General features: G+C 34.3%; 1 protein-coding gene across 1 annotated transcript; it reads left to right on the forward strand.

The window, feature by feature from the left end:
- The first annotated feature begins 7,264 nt into the window (after positions 1–7,264).
- LOC115975451 (cleavage stimulating factor 64) lies at positions 7,265–19,083 on the forward strand. The gene is made up of 10 exons (XM_031096231.1): positions 7,265–7,721; positions 7,896–7,974; positions 9,504–9,678; positions 9,955–9,988; positions 10,076–10,320; positions 10,419–10,496; positions 11,782–11,817; positions 11,911–12,435; positions 12,934–13,248; positions 18,608–19,083. The coding sequence occupies exons 1-10, from the start codon at positions 7,691–7,693 to the stop codon at positions 18,755–18,757; spliced, it is 1,668 nt and encodes a 555-aa protein (XP_030952091.1). The 5' UTR covers positions 7,265–7,690; the 3' UTR covers positions 18,758–19,083.
- The last annotated feature ends 1,155 nt before the right edge of the window (positions 19,084–20,238 follow it).

The raw sequence follows: 20,238 nt of genomic DNA on the forward strand, positions 1-20,238 counted from the left end.
TCGCGGAGCAAGACAACCATAATATTATATGTTAATTAAGTTGTTTGTATTTTTGTAATATATAATACATGTTTATTCCCGAAGGTATATTTGGAACCGAGGAAATGGAACAAATAATAGGGGCAATGCCATTAGGATATATTGTAATTTAGTACATTCTGGTTAGCTTCCCATCTCTTCTCTCCTCGTATCCTCCCATCTCTCTCAATCCAAACATAGAGTAAAATTTCAATTATTATTGTATTGTCCACATTATTTAAAAAAAGAAAAAGAAAAAAGTAAGGGTTTTTAAATAAAAGGAATTGTCTTTCCTCTTATAAGAATCTATCTCCCTTTGAGAGAGAGAGAGAGAGAGAGAGATTTTTAACTTGAGGAACAAATACAACTTCGAGCAAATTAAATGGGTTCAATAATGCCTTAGTTAAGAGGATTTTTATTTTTTAATTTTTAATTTTTTAAGTCTAGGAGCTAATCACGAAATACAAGATAACAATAATGGAAGTATGGAACTGATGCAAATAGAATTAACAACTAAGACATTGAAGAAAACTTACTTGCAGTAATCGAAAAACTTGATACAAGTATCAAAGAACTAAATTACAGTACTACTTGTTAGGACATATGTGTTTCACTTGTTAGGAACATATGTAATTCTTTTATGTAATTGGCTTATCTTTTGACAAAACGCACTTTACTTGTATTTGGATAGATTTAGGATGTCTTTAAATACTTCAAGAAACCTTGTTTCAAGATAAAGTATTGAAACCTTCAAGTTTGTTCAAGAAAACAAGTTCATTGTGCAAAATCATTAAATCTCGACAGCTGCATCTATCGAGCTTAAGGAAGATGTTCTACATTCGGTGTGCTCGATAGCTGCTCGACACCTTCTATCTGTCGAGATTTAAGATTTTCAGAATTCCAATATGATTTTCTTGGGATCCGTGAATTTGTCTTTGGGCTTTCTTTTCTCCTAACCCTAGACATATAAAAGGATCAGTTTAAGGGCCGTCAAACAGTTCACAAGTTGCATAAGTTTTGAGCAAACTCTGTTTAAGCAAATTGTGATCGGAGACGAAGTTCTTACCCTAGTTCATCTCTTTCTCTTGAAAAAGTTGCTGTGAATGTGCACCGTAGGGTTTTGTGACCAAGCATCTTCTTGATCTTCATCGTGTGGATGAACTGAAGAACTTTGCAACCAACAGACTTCTTAGTTGGTGATTGAAGTTGTGTACTAGGATCCGCGCAATTAGTTAGTCATGTACTTGGGAGTCATGCATCGAAAGGAGAACTGTCATTACAGAACAAGTCCAATTGGGTATTGGGGTAAGAGTTCAACTGTAAGTTGGTAAGGTGCTTGGATTCCTTTACTTGTAACCGCTTGTTGTGATAATAGTGGAGTTTCGGGAGTGGTGACCTGAAAATCACCCAGTGGGGTTTTTGCCGTTAGATTTTCCCCATTCGTAAACAAATTACCGTGTTATTTATTTTCCGCTGTATATTTAGTTTATTGGTGATTTGTTTGTGCTACCACGCGTTTGCATAATAAATCGATTAATTAATAACTTGGCTAATTAATTAATTAATTTCTATCACAAGGGGTCATTCAGTTTGTGGTCTATCACTACTTGTATCAAAGTAGATGACAAAAAATAAATGTCGAGGTATTGATGTTGGATGATGGTGTCATTTCCCTTCTTTAGTAGCCTCATTTTATAAGCAAAATGGGTAGTTATTTCACCAATAATAACTTTATAAGTTAGGGGAGTAGTGTCTTATCTTCTTAATAACCATCTTTCTTTTATCTTCTTGTCTTCCACCTTCTTCTCTAAAAGTAAATATAAAAAACTCTTCCACTTGAGTCATGTATGGCTAGTACTATGACAAACAATATCATACTCCTAAAAAAAAATAAAAAAAGTGACAAACAACATTTATTGCCACATGTAAATATGTAATTTGATTGTGTTATTTCCTAATTCAACCTAATCAAATTTAGCTTATCAAAAGCAATGTTTTGAAATCCCTATCATTTTGGTTAGAATGACCAAAATTTTCCATTCTAATACATAAATTTCCCCAAAAGCTAGGACGTTGTACCTCCCAACTTGTGATGTACAAACGCCGCATTGGTCCAAACGGTATAGTTTGTCTTTTACAAAACGCAAGAATGATCAAGCGAGTCTTAGGTGAAGGGGTGGTAGGTTACACGAATCCAGAGGACCGCGATCCATGGCTACAATTACCATGGTTTTCGGGCAACATACACAATTTATATATCACAATTCCAATCATGCAAATGATGTTATGGCAAGCAAATACAACATATTATTAAAAGCAATAAACAAACAAATGACATGGTTGACCACCATAATTTAAATTGGAGTCTAGCCTTCAACATCCCTAGCGGAGTCGCCACTATGAACGACCACGACCCCGGCCCACCAATTTTTTCTCAAACTAGGCCTAACCTGAGCGAATGGGTGGGATCGTGATGCTCAAAATGTCGAATTCAGTGTAAAATGTACTCACCCCTAGTTCGAGGGTTTTACATGGAGTCGCCACTTATTTAATTTAAATGGAAAAATAAGAAAACATTCTCTATAAAAAATGCTTCTTTTGTATTATTATATATGACAATTTACACCAATTTTGTAACAAAAATTTACAATGCTTTTTTGGTCCTAGATACAATTTAAGAAAGTAAATTACATTACTTTGTTTCCTAGTTACATTCTAAAAAATGTAAAATTGCATATATAAGAGCCTAGTCTAAAACTCTTGATCTTGGTTCGAAGGCTAATTTACGAGACGGGAAAGGATTAAGCACCCATCTCACCCAGTAAAACCAATCTCCTAGGTTAAAATGGCCAATATCATGTCATGTCAAACAAATGCAAATAATATATCACATAAACATGTTAATTTGCAAGAATTGTAAACAAACATGTGTTGGGGAATTTAATGTAAAGAGAAACGAAAAGTGAAATTCGTTTGATAACAATGTAAATGTAAAGAAATCATGAAAGTAATGGCATGTTCATCCAAGAAGTTAATGTAAAACAAAGAATTCCTAACTTAGACATGTTCATCCAAGCATGTTTAATAGATCATAAAATTAGATATGATCATCCAATCATGTTATAAAAGGTAAATAATAACTTAGAAGTGTTCATCCAAGCATGTGAAGGAAAACAAAGAATTGTCATGTTATTTGTTATCCACACAATAGCAAAGAGAAAAAAAAAAACATTTAAGCATATTTGATCATCCAAGCAATTATGGAAAAAAAAAAAAAAAAGTAAAGAAAAATCCCTTAGACATGTTCATCTAGAGAAAAATCAAAATATTTAGACGTGTTCGTTTAAGAATTTTAAAAAAAGAGTAATACTAACTTAATACTAAACCCAATACAATAAAATCCCACAAAATACAAGGAACAAAATTGAAGCAATTACAATACTTTTTGTCATGGAATAAAGCTAGTATAAGACATAGTTGTAAATCACAACTTTACAACTTGAATGTATTGTAATAAGAATTTGTACAACAATCCCTTTCAAATATGATATTTCACAAATGAATCTCCTAGGTTGTTAGAATTTGTACAAAGGTCCTTTTTAGAGTTGGCTTTCACAGATGAAACCCCCTGGGTTGTTAGAAATTTTACAAAGGTCCATTTTCAAAGTTGGATTTTACAAATTTGTCATCAAAAAGAATTTAAAGAATATCTCCAATGGAACAATACCATGACCCTTGGTTCAGAGATGAGAGCCACCAAAAATAGATAGAGACAAAGGCAAGATCCACAAAAATAAAATTGAGATAGAGGCGAAAGCCACTAGCACGACTTCCTTAGGGACGTCACCCTTAATCTCTCAATAAGCACCCTAACTTTGATATGATTATGTGAAGGTGGTGGAGAGGGTTCTCCCCAACATTTGCTTGAACGCCTTGTTTGTTTTGTTTTGTTTTTGTATGACTTAAGATAGTAAGTCACCCACCACTTGCGTTTGTAGTGGCACCCTGGTTCAAGATAGTGACCCTTTTGATACCCAAAGGAGCAAGTAGCACCCTGTAGGATCCAGTATTTGAATCCCACTCAACTTATAGAGTTGCACTTGCCCATGAATGCGTGTTGTTTGCTGCATCCGTGGGTTGCGGTTGGGCCATACATCAAAACAAAATAATTTTATCTCTTTAAAGATTTTGATTCATTTAGCAATACTAATGAATTCAAAAAGAGAAGCAACTGTTGACACCCTACTTTGCACCCTTTATGACTTAAACCTTAGTTCCATAGTGAACGACATTACCAACAACACTATTTGACTAGAAGGAGCTTTTAATGCATTAAAACCTACATGGAACCCTAATCTTGTTTACGCAAGAACAATATTTTGGGTACGCAGCCTTAAGGTTGGATACGTAGGTAGTAGGTACATAAGCCTGCATACGCAGGTTAAAGCTAACAGAGCTTTGTAAAAGAAGGTTTTTAACAAAAATTTGTGTAAAGTTAATCCCATATTGCTTGGGAGTGGCCTTGAACCCCCTCTTAAGCAGTGTAAAAAACCTCCTAAGCATATTTTCCAAAAGACACCAAAATCACTAAAAAAAAAATTATGATCAAGAGGAAGTTTTTCTTTAAAACACCTTTTAGTCAAAATATTTTCTTTGCTAGGACCATTTTTGGTATAAGCATATAGTTAAATGTTTACCAACCAACTGTGATATATGTGGGCTAGTTTTGATAGATTAACTAAAATGAGTGGTCAAAGTCAAGTCTTTAACTTTTGTTTTTAGGTTTTTTTTCTTTTTTTCTTCTTTTTTAATTCAATCGCTTTAATTCTATTTTTAGTTTTATTTTAGTTGTTTATTGCTTTCCTAGGTTAGTAACATATTTAGGAGTAGTGTAATATAGTTATAGAGTAGTTCTAGGTTCTGGGTTTTGGGTTGGGCTAGGTTGCATATGCAAGCATCCCATATTACTTTGTTCTTCTGTTTCCTTTTCTTTGTTTGTTTTTCAGGAACATGTTTATGTTTTTGTGAGTGCTTAGAAACATTTATTAGGTTTTTTGGATGCTTAGAAATGTGCTTAAGATGTCTATAACAGATGAATGAACATGAACATGCATATGAATACAATCATGCATTTGAACATATGGTGTTTTGGTGGTGCAGTAAGTAAGAACATGTTAACATGATCACACATGTTAAGATAATGAATGCAATGAATGAGATGTGAAATGAAATGAATGAATGTGATGAATATGATGCATGTGACGAATGTAATGAATGAGATATGTGAATACTTGCTGTGAATGTGATGCAATGTATGTTGTGAATATGTTGTTATGGGATGAGATGAGTATGTATGGATGCAACACATGTTATAAGTAGGATGAGAATATGCAATGTGATGCATGCAACTAATATGTGACGTGGTATGACTATGATAACATGTTGTATACAATAGGGTGCCAGTGTGAGTGTGTTTGTTTGCTTGTTTAGGATAGCTCATTAGGGGATTTATTGATAAAACTAGGTTATGGAACATATTGAGTGGAGGCCAATCTACATACCAGGCGGAGTTCGATGTCTAATACCTTCTCATCATGGTTCACTAACTCCAGACTTAAAAGTATGGTGCGTAGACTTCTACAAGGGGTCCAAGTTGGTTCTAAACCTAAACCAAATGAAGACTCCCTCCCAATCCTCTACCTCAATAGTCTATTCAACCTAGGCGTACTTTTCAAGGAAGAGTAAAAAATAAGAAAGCGAGCCATGAGGTACCTGCATGTGCCAAGGGTGGTGCATCAAACCTAACAACATTAGTAGAGGTTGACCCATGGGCTGGGTAGAGACTCCTAACCCTCCGCTTTAATGGTCCATTTGGTTGATCTGTACTCCCCGATAAAGAGTAAAAAATAAGAAAGCGAGCCATGTACCTCTTGCGTTCGCACAAGGCAGTACACTCACACCTAACAACATTAGTAGAGGTCAAATCATAAGTTGGGCAGGCTTAGGTGCAAACATCTTTGTTAGAGACTAAAAATGATCGTTTTAAATTTCAAGGACTATAACCAACATTGAATTTTTGTCGTTTCTCAAAAAAAAAAAAGGAGAAAAAAAATTTTCCTCGCTTTATATTTTGGGTTGTTCACAATTCATGTCCTTATCCTTGAAACCAACTAATTTCCTCTGCCATATTTGGAAAATGAGCAAATAAGGTTAATCTGTTACTTTCTCAATTAAATTCAAGGAAATTTTTTGAAGAAATTATTAGTTGCGCACCACAAGAGAAAAAGTTGAGGATTACATTGTTGTTTTTTTGAATTGCATTTGTAATCATTGTGATTTTGTTGGATTTAATTGAAAAAGTAACGGATTATGGTATTTGCTAATTTCCAAATATAGAAGAGAAAGTTGGTTGGTTTCAAAGATAATGGAAAAATTGTGAACTATTCCAAACATAGAGAGAGGGAAAATACTTTTTCCACAAAAAAAAAAAAAAAAGAGAGTATGTAGGTCATAATTTTTTCTTTGAGAAGTATTTTGTTCTTCAATTAAAACAAATTTGTAAACTTTTTTTTTTAATAAGAAAAATGTCATAACTAGAATAATATTTTTAAGGCAAAAATGTAAAGTGCACCTTTTAAGTTTAACCAAAATTTATTTCAATCCTCTAACTTTATTTTTGTTGAAATGAGTTCTTTAAGTTTTAATTTTATTCAATTAAAGTCTTTCTGTCAATTTGTGTTAAATTTTTCTTCTAAAAAAAAAAACCTATCGTTAAATTTTATTTATTTATTAATGAAAATCTGGAAAATAATTTTCAATTATTAATTGAATTTTTTTAATTAAAAAAATTTGAAGAAAAAAGTAAAAATTTGGATACTTAATAGCATCATCTATCGAAATTTGATGGAAAGACTTTAATTAAATGAACTTGAAACTTAGATGAATCAATTAAATAAAAGTAAAATTAAAGGATTGAAATAAATTTTTGGTCAAATTTAAAAGATTTTAATATACATTTTTGCCGATTTTTAATTAATAAGATCTAGAAAATGTTACAAAATGAAAGACACGGTAACGTTGCACATAATAGTCAAATTCAATGTAATCAAATCAAACGCAGTAAATTTTATTAAAAAAAAAAAAAAAAACGCAGTAAAGGTATCAAAAATAATCCCCCCCACCCCCAAAAAAAAAAAAAAAAAAATTCATCAAGCAGTATCATGGCATTTGATTTGGGTTACACACTTGCACTTGTACTTGCACATATCAAAAGCCTTGATATCTCTCTCTCTCTCTTTCTCACATTCTTTCTCTCTGTGGCTATCTGGGTATGTAATAGAGCGAGCCCCGCTGTATTTCTTTGTAGCTTTCTCAAACAAACCAAAAATTTTCAGACTTCTAAATTACTCATTAAAAAAAAAAAAAAAATCAGAGACAATAGAGAAACCTCACAAATCAAATCACAAAGTCACAAGACTCACAACAACAACAATAACAGAAGCACCGACTTCAAACTTCGATACATACTTGTTTTTTTTTGTTTTTGTTTTTGCGTATATTGCTCAGTCTCAGCCACACACACCACTAGAAGAAGAAGAAGAGCAAAAGAGGAATGCTAAGGAAGAAGAAGATGAAGCAGCGCTTCACCTTCTTCTCCTTTTGCTGATGATTCATGGCCTCTTCTCAGCATCGCTGCGTTTTTGGTACTCTCTTTCTCTCTCCCCTCTTCTATTTATCTGTTTGATTGTCGAGAAATCTTGCAATCTTAAAACATAGATCCAATTCAAAAGATTTTCTTTTTATAAGGTTTCGATGGGCAATCAAATGGGAAATTTGTGAAATTTTTTTAATTGGTGTGGAATTTGATGTGGTTACAGTTGGGAACATACCATATGATGCCACTGAGGAACAGCTTATAGAAATCTGCCAGGAGGTTGGTCCTGTTGTGTCTTTCAGGTCAGTTTTTTTATTTACTTATTTTTTATTTTACAAAACCCTAAGAAGTGATTTAATTTAAAATTTTTAGATCTTTTTTTTTTTTTTTTTTTAATCACGGATGGAATTGGATTGAATCGTTGAAGAAACTTAGGTACAGTACGATAGATTTCCCAATTGAATTCAAACACTTAATTGTATTGACCAATAAGACATAAATAGTGTTATCCTTTTCAAGGAGAATCAAAATTCAAAACAACTAAGTGTTTGAATTCAATTGGAGAATCTAATTTACTGCACCTAAAGTACTGTTGTACCTGAGTATTATCCTTAGTTTAGTATGCTTAAATTGAACATGAATTACATTGATCTGGAGCTGGAAACTAATTAAACTTTATGGGTGGGTTGAAAGAAAAGGTTTGGCTGAAGTGCTATGTCGTTAAAGTTATGACTAGATGATTTCATGCTAGTTTAGTCTGGAACTTACAAGTTGCGTCAAGTGTCAAGTTTGGAACCCATATGTACTTGTGAAATATTAGATGGGGTAGATGTTACTTAGAATGAAACATTAATGGATTCTCTCAAGTGATTGTATGCCTAGAACAGGGTATTTGTATGTAGGCACTAGGCAGAGTTTAATTGAGTTGCTTGATTTAGGGTGTGGTATGAGTTACATCATAAAAGGCTGGGAATGAGAATTTGTTCTACTGTTAAAACATACACAAATATACATATATTCCTCTCTTGTGTCAAATTATCATTTTCAACCCCTATGGCTACAACACATACTAACCTTAAAAACATCACCATCTTGTGTGCACACCTTGCTTGTCTCTTGCTTTCTAATAGTGGTTATGGATAAGGATACAGAGGGTGTCTAGATGCATTCCTTGGTTATGGAAACAACTACACTATAATGTAGGATGTTGCTTGAAAATGAGGTTTAGATTCTTTTAGAATATCAGATGATAGATACAGTGAGCGTAATCTGAAATGATGCCTTTTTTGCCCTTGTAAATACAAGGTGAAAGGTGTGGTGCTGGGTTATCCACCCCATGCACGTTTTTTGTAGCATAAAAGCTGCTGGATGATCATGTCAAAATACTATTTGCAAGTTAGGGCAGCAGTCTTTGATGCTTTTATAGATGAGTATATTCAGTATCATGTATTTCATACCTTATCCTATATTTATTAGTGTTGTCATGCATCCATCTTAACATCCTCATCTGTGCCATACATTGTATGGACATGGTTGGTCTGTGAAAATTTGTTTTTATCTCAATCTTGTGGTAATGTATTGTAGTCATGATATTGAACCCCAAACCAAAAGCTTTGTACCAAGTATGTTTCTTTCATTTGATCTCAAATTAGCGTGATAAATTTGAATTTGTGACATATTTTGCCATAAATCATTTGGCTTATACAGAAGGGGTAAATTAGTCCTTAACTATAATCTGCTTTAGTGTACTGTTCCCCCCCTTCCCTCTTTTTTTTTTTTTTTTTGCATAGTACAAATCAGTATATCTAAAGGGTTTTTGTCTCCTTTTCAGGTTAGTAATTGATAGAGAAACTGGGAAACCAAAAGGTTATGGATTCTGTGAATATAAGGATGAAGAGACAGCTCTAAGTGCTCGTCGTAATCTTCAGGGTTATGAGATCAATGGCCGGCAATTACGGGTTGATTTTGCTGAAAATGACAAAGGTGCCGACCGAAATCGAGAACAGGTGAAATATTGAATGTAAATATATTATTATTATTATTATTATTATTATTATATTACTGCAAAGAAAGATGTCGATTAATCTGTTCATGTCATCATATTGTTGCCATATGATCTTATGATGTTGACTTGAACAAATGGAATGTTTGCCTTATATGCCTCAATTCTTTGTTTTTTTCAACTTAACAATTTCATATTATAAACTCATTATTCAGATGGTTTAACATTACCATCATCTCTTTATCGTTAAATGATAAAATTGCCTTTTCTTCTCTTGCAGGGTCGTGGGGGACCTGGGCTTGCTTCTAATGTTGGTTAGTTCTCTCAACTTTTTGCTTTATTGTAGCTTTTACGTGAATAAAACCTGAAACTATGTTCATTTTGTTTTGGACACATTAAAGAACCTCAAAAACAGTTAGCTGGCCCAGCAATCCATGGGGAATCTGTTCACCATCAGCCAATTGGTCTCCAGATAGCTATAACTGCCGCAGCTGTCATGGCAGGAACTCTAGGTGGTGCTCAGGCAGGCATGCAGTCAAATCCAAATGGTTTGCACAGTCAGTCAGCATTGGCCAATGATCCTTTAACTCTTCATCTGGCTAAAATGTCTAGGAGTCAACTCAATGAAATAATGTTTGAGCTGAAGGTAAGTAATTCAGTGAAGTTTATTTAACTTTGCTGGATAGCTCTCAACTCTCGAATTTTAATTTTAATTTTTTTAATTTGTACTTGTTCTAATGATAGGCAATGGCTACACAAAATAAGGAACTAGCTCGCCAGCTATTGGTTGCAAGACCACAGTTGCCTAAAGCTCTTTTTCAGGTACTAATCCATTTTTTCACTTTTCTTTTGAATGTACATCTTTCTTACTTATAAAAAAAAGGGGTTGGGGAGCGATTATGTAATTGCAGAGTTATTATAACACATTACTGTTATATTAAAAAAAAAAAAAAAACACATTACTGTTCTTGTTAATACTATTCGTTCGTCATACACACACACACACACACACAGTAGCTTTTTTGTCTGCTATATGCACTATATGCGTGTTTCACCATGCATATGTGTGTTCATGTAAGATAGGTTTCTCGTACAGCTCATCCTAAACTTCCTGCAACAGAATAGAGATGATAAATTATTTTTTGTTTTCTGGTAACAGGTCCTATCTATTTTCCTATCTTCTTTATTCCTACACTCTCTTCATGCTTCTGTAGCCTCTCCATCATTGTGTTTGTGCATGTAATGGAAGCCGAAACTTTCCTTTCTTTTATTCCTATTCTATATGAAAAAGTTTTCCATCCAGGTTTATATTTCTTGTCTCTGTGGGGACCAGTTCCAAGTGTTTGTTTGGATGAGCTTATTTTGTTTATTGTATAAAAAGTAAAGCTGCACCTAGAAAACGGAAGGCTTTAAAAAGTTGTACGTAAGAAATAAACAAACTAAGCTCTTGCTGCAATAAATATTGTTGTAGTACTAAATGAGAGATGTGTATTCGAACAACTGGACTAAACTATCATTAGGAATTACCCAACTTATCCCTGAAGCTTCTAAAAGAGACATAAATTGTTTAAAGGAAATCTGCATTAGTGGATGACTGATTTTGCCTCTTGCATTCCAGAACCTTTGTATCATTTTGAGCTTCTCTTTTAAGTCTCCGGTCATCTCTGTGAAACCTCGCAGGACAGCAAGAAATGCCCCAAACACAGCCCTCTTTGATAGTTTGACTCGTTGTTAAACATACAATATTTCATTTCATGAAGTGATACTTTTGATAAGTTTCAATTCCTTAGCAGACTATATCATTTTCCTTGTTCATTGATTTTCAAGGCTAGAGAAAAAAAAATCATTTCATGCATTGTGTATGCATTCTGATCTTTACAATGTGACAATGGTAGGAAAATTGTCCCCTTCTATTTCAAATTTCCTGTATCAAGTAGATGAATGCTATTTTGCCTGATCCACCTTTGGGATCCCATGCTTTCCCTTTGTTGGGAGCCCTAAAGTTTAATGTACTTTAACCTTTTGTGCTTGTGTTCTGATATGTTATTCATTGTTTTTACGGTTTAGAATCTATTTGAAGAGTTTTGTTCTTCGAACTCTTTTGCAGGCACAGATAATGCTCGGAATGGTGACACCCCAAATGGTTGGTTTTGTTACTTTTAACTTTTGTGTTGGTATGTGCTCAGCACTTTTAGTAGTGTTATGAAAAGTCTTATCTTTTATTGAAACTTTGCAGTTGCAGATGCCAAATATTCGGCAGGCTTCAGGTCAACTCATGCAGCCTCCATTGCATGATAGGCAGCAGGGTCAGCAATCAGCAGCTCAAACTCTTCCCGGGCTACCCCCTCTTGCCCAGAACAAGATGCTGTCTGGGTTGATGCCTAAAGTTCAAGAAAGTCAAGTTTCTGCAGTGCCTCAAAATCCTTTGGTTCACAACCAATTTTCTTCAGCACCACAACCTCGAGTTCAACTTCCACAACATGCAAACAATCATATTGTACAACAGGCCACATTTCCTGGACATTCTGCAATTTCAACACTACCTCCCATACCACCCTCTTCTTTGGGAAGTTTGTCCTCTAGACCACAGATTCAGATGGCAAAATCCTCTTCTCTTAACCATCAAACACAGCCCTCTTTGCCACAACACTCTGGGCAGGTTGGGGCTGCCAATTTAGGGCATAGCATTCAGATGGTTAATCCAAATGCAATAAAACCTTCTCTCTTACCTCGTCCTCCCTTATTAGATGCTGGCTTTCAGGTGCGCTAATCCTTTTTCCTCTCTCTCTCTCTCCTTTTTATCTATTTTTAAATTCAATAGGGACAGAGATGTAACATGGTAAAACGGTTGCTTTGTCCTTAGACTAGAAGTACCAAGTGCTAGATTAGCTCCGATCTTTTCTATGAAGATTAGTCCTACGTCCCTCACCTGGATTTCTACCTTGGATTGAGGAATAGGAGTGGGGGAAAATAGGAACAAAGTGACCAAGCACATAGGTGGCTAAAATATCTAGTATTAGCTAAATGGAAGTCATATTTCATTTGCTGGATCTATTATATTCGTTAATACATGTATGAAAAGCTCTTATTCTTTTGTAATTGGTGAAGAGAAATGGTTATGTTGTGTAAATTACTAGCACTTAGTGGCTAGAAACTGCTTACCCTGCCTCCCCCCAAAATTCTTTTTCCCCTAAGATGGTTGTAATTTTTCTTGTTAATATATTTGTGTTCATGTATCTAACTTCCTTTATTATAACAGCCTGGCCCCCCGATATCATCAGGTATATCACAGGCAATTAACAAGGGGGCTGATAATGGAAATTGGGTCCACAGAAGTAATGCATATGTAAATGCACCTTCTGGGAGCATGGTTTATGATTCTTTAGAACCAATTGATCGCCCTACAAAGCTAATGAAATTGGATGATGGGAGGAGCAATGCTTTCTCAGTGGGGAGTTCAAATGCATCCAACACCAATGGTTCTGGACTGCCCCAAGTTTTTGGAGCTGGCTCATTGCCTGTAAATCAAGTTCTGAAAGCAGAAGGGCAAAATTCAGAGAAACAACTTTCCCAGGTAAGATTTCCTGTTAGCATATGTCAATTTTCATATTGATATATCTTTGAGTGATTAGCCTATATTCATGCATCCACTGGTTTGTGCTATCAACTGGACACCTTTGTGTCATAAGCTTTTTTGATCTTCAGAGTGGGGATTGAATTTGATGGATTTTATGATAAGAATATGAAAAGAGCTACTGCTGTCACATCTTTATATTGCATAAAGATTTACGTATTGCATTCCTGTCTAATAATGGTTTATGATTTTGGTTGAAATACACAACGTTAGCAATATAGTGATGACATGAAATTTTAAAAGGTTTTGGTAGGTTGGTGGTCTTTTGGTTGAGGTTGGCTGGTATTTACTGATGGTTCATCTTGTTAGTTAGAATGTATTGTTCTGGCGGAGGTAGTTGCTCTGGACTGTGATTATTTCACACACTAAAACAAATGGTCAAACTTTTAAACATTGACTCATTAATTTTAAGTGAGTAAATTACAAGAGATTGATTTCTCAAAATTATTATATTGGTATAGTTCTACCAGAAAATAATTTATATGGCTATGACCATTTTTCTGGAAACAATGCACATGACTATATTTGTGAATCTTGTGAAAATTGTTGCTCAATGTAAAAATTCAAGCTTTATGTAAAAATTCAAGCTTTATTTGTTATATAATATGATTTCTAGTGAATTATTTAGGGGGTGAAATTGTGATTGTTTGAACCCCAAGGGGTAACTCAATCGGTTGAAGACCAAGCTTCATAAAATTGTGATTGTAATCATTGACTTTTCAAATTGGACAGTTTTTTGGCATGATGGTCAACAAATTAACAGATGGTTTTGCTCTATGAAGTTCTGTTTTATGAAGATGGATTGCAATAGTACGCTCCATGTACTTGGGCTAAGGCTGAGTTAAGTTGATTGTGAATTAGATGGATTGGTGAGTTATTGGGATTTTGTAAATTGTTGAGGGTGATGTGACGGTTGAGAAAAAGATGCTTACATTGGAGGTTGTTTCCAAAGATTTAAAAAAATATATATTTTATTGAGATAAAATAAAGTTTGAAAAAGGAAAACTTCCTTAAAGAATTACAAATGGACATTCATATGGTTTTAAAAAATCAACTTTAGAGTTACATGACACCTGCCAACCATTGTGCTTTATTTGAATGATAATCTCAGAGAACTAGTCTTAATATCAGGCATTGCTTTCTCTTCATCTTCAAACGTCCTTTGGTTTCTCTCTTGTGGTCTTGCCACATGGTTCAAATGATACAATGACAAGTTGCCTGCCAAACAAGGTCTCTCTCTTGTGGCCTTGCCACATGGTTCACATGATACAATGACAAGTTGCCTGCCAAAAAACCCAATTTCAATGACGTCCAAACAGTCCTTAACATGAAAATAACAAATCTATCACCTGCTTGGGCATTAGCCATTACACTCCAAAGGTTATAAAAGCAAAAGACCACAACTCTTGAGCATAGGACCACCGAAGTAGCAAGTGCTATACTGTTTTGCAACTACACTTACTGACATAGGACAAGGGGAAACCAAAAAAAAAAAAAACTGATTTAGAACTCTTGGGGCAGATCTGATATGGCTTCATTTTTGAGGAATTAGGGTCAGGTTTTGGTGGGAAATAGGCTAGAAAATGATAGAGATTATAGGGTTTTAAAAGGGGAAAGGGAATGGAAGGGTTTGGGGATGAAACAAGGTGAAAATCAAGATTTGGGTTGCTGTGAACAGTAACTGTGAATAGTAAAATTAAAGGAGAGATAAATTCTAGGCATCACACCTAGACTTCCTAAGCATCACACATAGGGTTCCTTGGCATCACACTTCTAAGAAAGTTGCATCACACAAACCATAAAGAAAGCTTCATAGCTATTAAATTCTGAAAATATTCATCATCTCAATAGAAAGTATTACAACTCTTTAAATAGAAGCCTAATACCTATTCCTAGTTGAACTAGGATTTCTTATAACCCTAATAAGACTGGACTTGGACTTCTTAGGGTTTTACTACTAAGCCCAACTAAATTACCAAACTTAAATAAAACCCAAAAGAAGATCTAATGGATTGTTAGCACAGCCCATTCCATAATATTATGAAATTACAAAATTTCCCTTGATACATAAAATCAAATAAAATATAATAAATCTGTTTTCCCATTGCCTCCTGCATCATTCTCCCTTGGTTGGAGAAAACTCGACCTCGAGTTTTGAAGTGTTGAAGTAAAAAAAATCTTGGTTTCATGAAGTGCATCCTTGACATTGAATAAACACTTTGAATCTGAATTTCCTTTGCTTTCTTCACCTGAGATAGCAATGATGATAATGATACAACCACCAATCCAGTTGAATCATTAAATTCTTCAGGTATGACAAAATCAATATCTTGAAAAGGTGTGGGGCTGTAGTCAATAGAATCTTTCTTTGATATGCAACATCAACCTCGAAATAAGTCACTTTGTCCTTCATGTATTTTGCTTCAGCCTCATATTTATTGCACAGTACTTGTTCAATTTCAACATTATCAACAATTGCCATCTCTTTAAAGCCTTGTTGCATTACTTCAAGCTTCCCTTGTTCACTTGCGTGTATCTTCAACTCAGCATCTCCTATGTTGCTCACTAGACAACTTGTACCTTTAACAAAGTCAGTAGGGTACTCATGCATAGGACATAAGGGCTTCAATAAATCTTTTGAAGAAAAATCAGTGCAATCTTTGGACAAATCCGCTGGAATTTGAGGCACTATACGCTGGTCAGGTTTTGTTTCGGTAGCTTCTGTTGCTACACCAGAATTTTTAGCTTCTAGATCTTTTCCTTCAATAACTTTTGTCTTCAATACTTTAAATTTATCCATCTCAGCTAAGGTCATAGGTTTCAAAACAACCTCCTTTCCAACCATTAGAACGTAGGTGTTTGGAGACCATCTTGGCTAAGGTCATAGGTCTCAGACACTCATAAAAGGAGTGTACACTAAACTGCCCCTTCCATTTGGAGACCAAAATAAGCGATCCTCAGTTCCTTCTGAAAGCTGTGTGGAGTAAAGCATATCCATCAATTGGTTCACCCTTCTAATTCCCAATCAAGAAAATCTCTAAAGAATCCTATATTCCAATGCAAACTTCCGAGTATCCCAATATACCCTTCTAAAGTAACTAGTTACTAGTGAATTAACTAAAGCATCTTTGTCCGAGGCAATAAAAAATAACTCCAGATACAGTTCCTTATCTGAGGTTGTATCCAGTGATAATTTGGTTATCTATCTGTTTCTTTTTTACCTTCACTTGTTTGCAGAATTGATGCAAGACAAACCAAAATGATGCAACATGAAAATTTAAGAACACCAAAAATAAAAGATAGATATCCTAAGAGTTAGCACCATGTGAAATGTGAGCCCCTAGGGTTGGCTGGAGTCAGCAATAGACCATTGGGATAATTTCAATTGAAATTTTATTGATCCAAAATTTTTTCTCAATTGGAGTCAAATACTTGGGGAAATTACACTTACCACCCTAAACTATCCTCCATATTACACTTTGCATCCTAAATTTTTCGAATGCACGTTTTGCACCAAAAACTATGACTCTCGTTACACTTTACACCCCAACATTAAGTTTGCTGTTAACTTAGACGAAAATTCAGAGTTTTGGGTGCAAAGTGTAATTAGGAATACAGTTTAGGGTAATAAAGTGTAATTTATCTTTTGTTTTTAAAGGATTGAGAAGAAGGGCAATTAGGTCTTTTCACATAATGCTATATTTTCCCATCCAAGTTAATAGAAAACTTGATGTCGGGGTGTAAAGTATAACAAAGATCATAGTTTAGGGTGCAAAATGTGCATTCAAAAAGTTTAGGGTGCAAAGTGTAATTGGGGTATAGTTAGGGTGTAGTTTAGGGTGGTAAAGTATAATTTCTCCCAAATACTTTTCTTATATAGACTACTAAACCCTAATCCTATCTGACATAGGGAACCTTAAATTCTAATTAACTTGGAAAATCACAATTAGTGAATGACAAAAATACTTTTGACTTAATAAAATAAATACTAATAACCTAATCAACTACTAGGAGTCTAGGACCAAAAATAAAATACAATTTACCAAAAATTACAATTGCCTCGAAAATTAAATAAGATTAAAAATAAATAAATATTTCCTTGTGCTTCTTGCATCAAGAATGTTGATTAGCTTTTGTGCCTTCTGTTTTCTAATTATAGCTTATTTTTAGAATTTGCATTTGAGATATCTTTCACGTGTGGGGGGTGATGGGTTGTAGGATGGTAAAAATTGATTTTCAGTGGGTTGGGAGCTAGAGTAACTAAAATGGTCTTAGATAACTAGGATGAGATTTTTAGCATATACTTCTTGTTCCTAGAACTAATATTTCTTATCCTAGTGACTGTTTATCTATATTCATATACATAGGAGGGTCTTTTTATATTAATTGGGGAAAATAATGAGACACTATTAACCGTGGTAAATTGCACTTATCCCTTTGCTGTGTATACTATAGGTCCTTATGTCGACATTTAATGAAATTGAGCATAACTTAGTTGCGTAACCATTTAGTAAGCATTTGGACATTGCTATCCAGCCTTTGTGAACTCTGTGACACTGACCACATGACAAACAAAAAAAAAAAAAAAAGTGTTTTTGGTTCACCATATAATGCTCATAATAATTCTGAAGCATGTGCTTACAGTGTACCAAAATTTCCGGGCTGCAATTTTCCCTGCTATAGGCTCATACTTCTGCTACTTGATTTTTGTTGTTTTTTGGATGCCTGTTATAAGATTCCTTGTTATCTTCATGAGCCTATGTTTAGTAGACTTCTGCTTCCAGCACAACAGCTCAAGCAAAATCATTGTGATAAGAGAATTTTCGGTTTAGATTCTCTTGTGTGTTGGACTGTGTAGTGGATGTTCTCCCCACCCCTACATGCACTGTTCAGAGCTAGTCATGAATTTAAAAAAAAAAAAAAATTTCCCTTGGTTTGATGGCCTGTTATGTCATATTGTGGGATCCAGCTCTTTTTAATTTAGGAACTGTGAAAATTATACAATAGGCCCTTCTAGTAAATTATGCCACATCACAGTACAGACCATCTATCAAACTACAAATAATCACGGCAGTGCCTCTGATTTGCACAGAATGAATATTGTGGATTTGTATGTACATACTACCATAATATAATGTTTGTTCTGTTATAGATTTTTATATATAAAGAACTGCTAATTTCATTTGTAATGGCCAAATATTTCATAGTTTCTGTAAATTCTGACGCATTTGTCCCAATGGAGTTTGATTCTGTATCATGTTGGACTAATATATCACATTTGTTGGTTTCGACACCTCAGTCACAGCTTCCACCTGAGGTGGAGTCTGCCTTACTGCAACAAGTGTTAAACCTAACACCAGAGCAATTAAGTTCATTGCCTCCAGAGCAGCAACAACAAGTCATTCAGCTCCAACAGGTTCTTCGGCGAGATCAAATTCAGCCATCTTAGCAAATGAAGAGTGACACATGAAAATTTCATCAATGCAGCAAGCTTGTCTTGGCACTTGGCAGTGCAGGCTCAATTCGTTTGGTTGCATGAAGAACAAGAGCTTGCTATTGGTTCAATCAATTCTGGTTGTTTGTAAAATTATTAATCTCAGGGGATCCAACGTAGGATCCAAAATGTGAGGTTACATTCATGTAACGTTTAGGAGCTTGTGATTAACATGCCTGAAAAAAATAGTTAGAAGAAAGAAAAAATTTTGTCTAATCCTTTTGTTATAGATTTGAAATTTTTGTACCATGCTTGCAATTACTTTTGATTCACTTTTTCCAGTGCTTCATGTGATCCTCCTTTGAGACCAATTAAATTTCTGCGCAATACCATTACAGGGTCAAAAAAAAGAAAAAATAATCCTAAGTTTGCTTGTTGGGTATCCTTAGAAGTTGCTCAGTACCTCATCTCTCTCCTCCCATACTCCAATTTTCCTTGCGTATGATTCAGAGAATTGATGCTCGGCTAAAATAAATGATAATGTTTATTGTAATCCTTCCGAGATCAGCTCTTCAATACATGAAGAGGAGTCTATTACCAAGGTTTTGAAACCCGGATCGGACCGGGCGGTCCGACTGGGAATTGGATTGAAATCTGGTTTTTTAAGCCTAGAGAACCGGATATCAGTGAGTTGTGAGAGAACCAGACAAACTGGGGTTCAATTGGAAAAACTGTAAGTCGGTTCAACCGGTCATGGAATAAGGAAAAATTAAAGAAAAATGTAGTTGCCAAGATCCAAACCTAAGCTCTCACACCTTGTAAGCAAGACTAAAGCCATGATCAACAAACCAAGTGCTCTTCTTGGGAGCTAATATGCAATATTATTAAATTTATATTAAATTTACATGATTTATAGTTTCTAAACTTTTATGTCATCTTTCTCAACATATTAAATATTACTAAATTAACTTTTTATTTAAGAATAATACCTATGCAATCTATGAATTTATTTTAAAAGTCATTTTTAGTTAATTGAAATGATTTCTCTTAAAGGATTATTATAAAATTTTCTTTTTATGCTTATTTATGTTGTACTATTTTTTATTAACCTTATAATGTACTATTTTATGTATTTTTTTTTAATTTTTAAGATATTTTTGTAAGGTTTGCTAATATTTACAAATTTAATATATTTATTTATATTTAAATAATTATTAAATTAATTATGACGTCATCATGGTTCGACCCCAATTCGACCTCGATTTGACCTCCAAAAACCTTGAACCTCTCCCTTTTACGGTTCAATAAACAGTTCGGGTCTGAAAACCTTGTCTATTACTGCTCTTCAACTTACTAGGTCTGTCATAGATAGGTTAAGGGTCTGTTGGTTTCAATTTATCTTATTTTCTTTCTTTTTTTCTTTCTCTTTTTAATAATTTAAAAAAAAATCTTATATAGTTTTTTTTTTAGGAACAATAATTTCAAGTTTAATTTTT

The sequence above is a fragment of the Quercus lobata genome, chromosome 2, assembly GCF_001633185.2.
Source record: "Quercus lobata isolate SW786 chromosome 2, ValleyOak3.0 Primary Assembly, whole genome shotgun sequence".
NCBI lineage: Eukaryota > Viridiplantae > Streptophyta > Magnoliopsida > Fagales > Fagaceae > Quercus > Quercus lobata.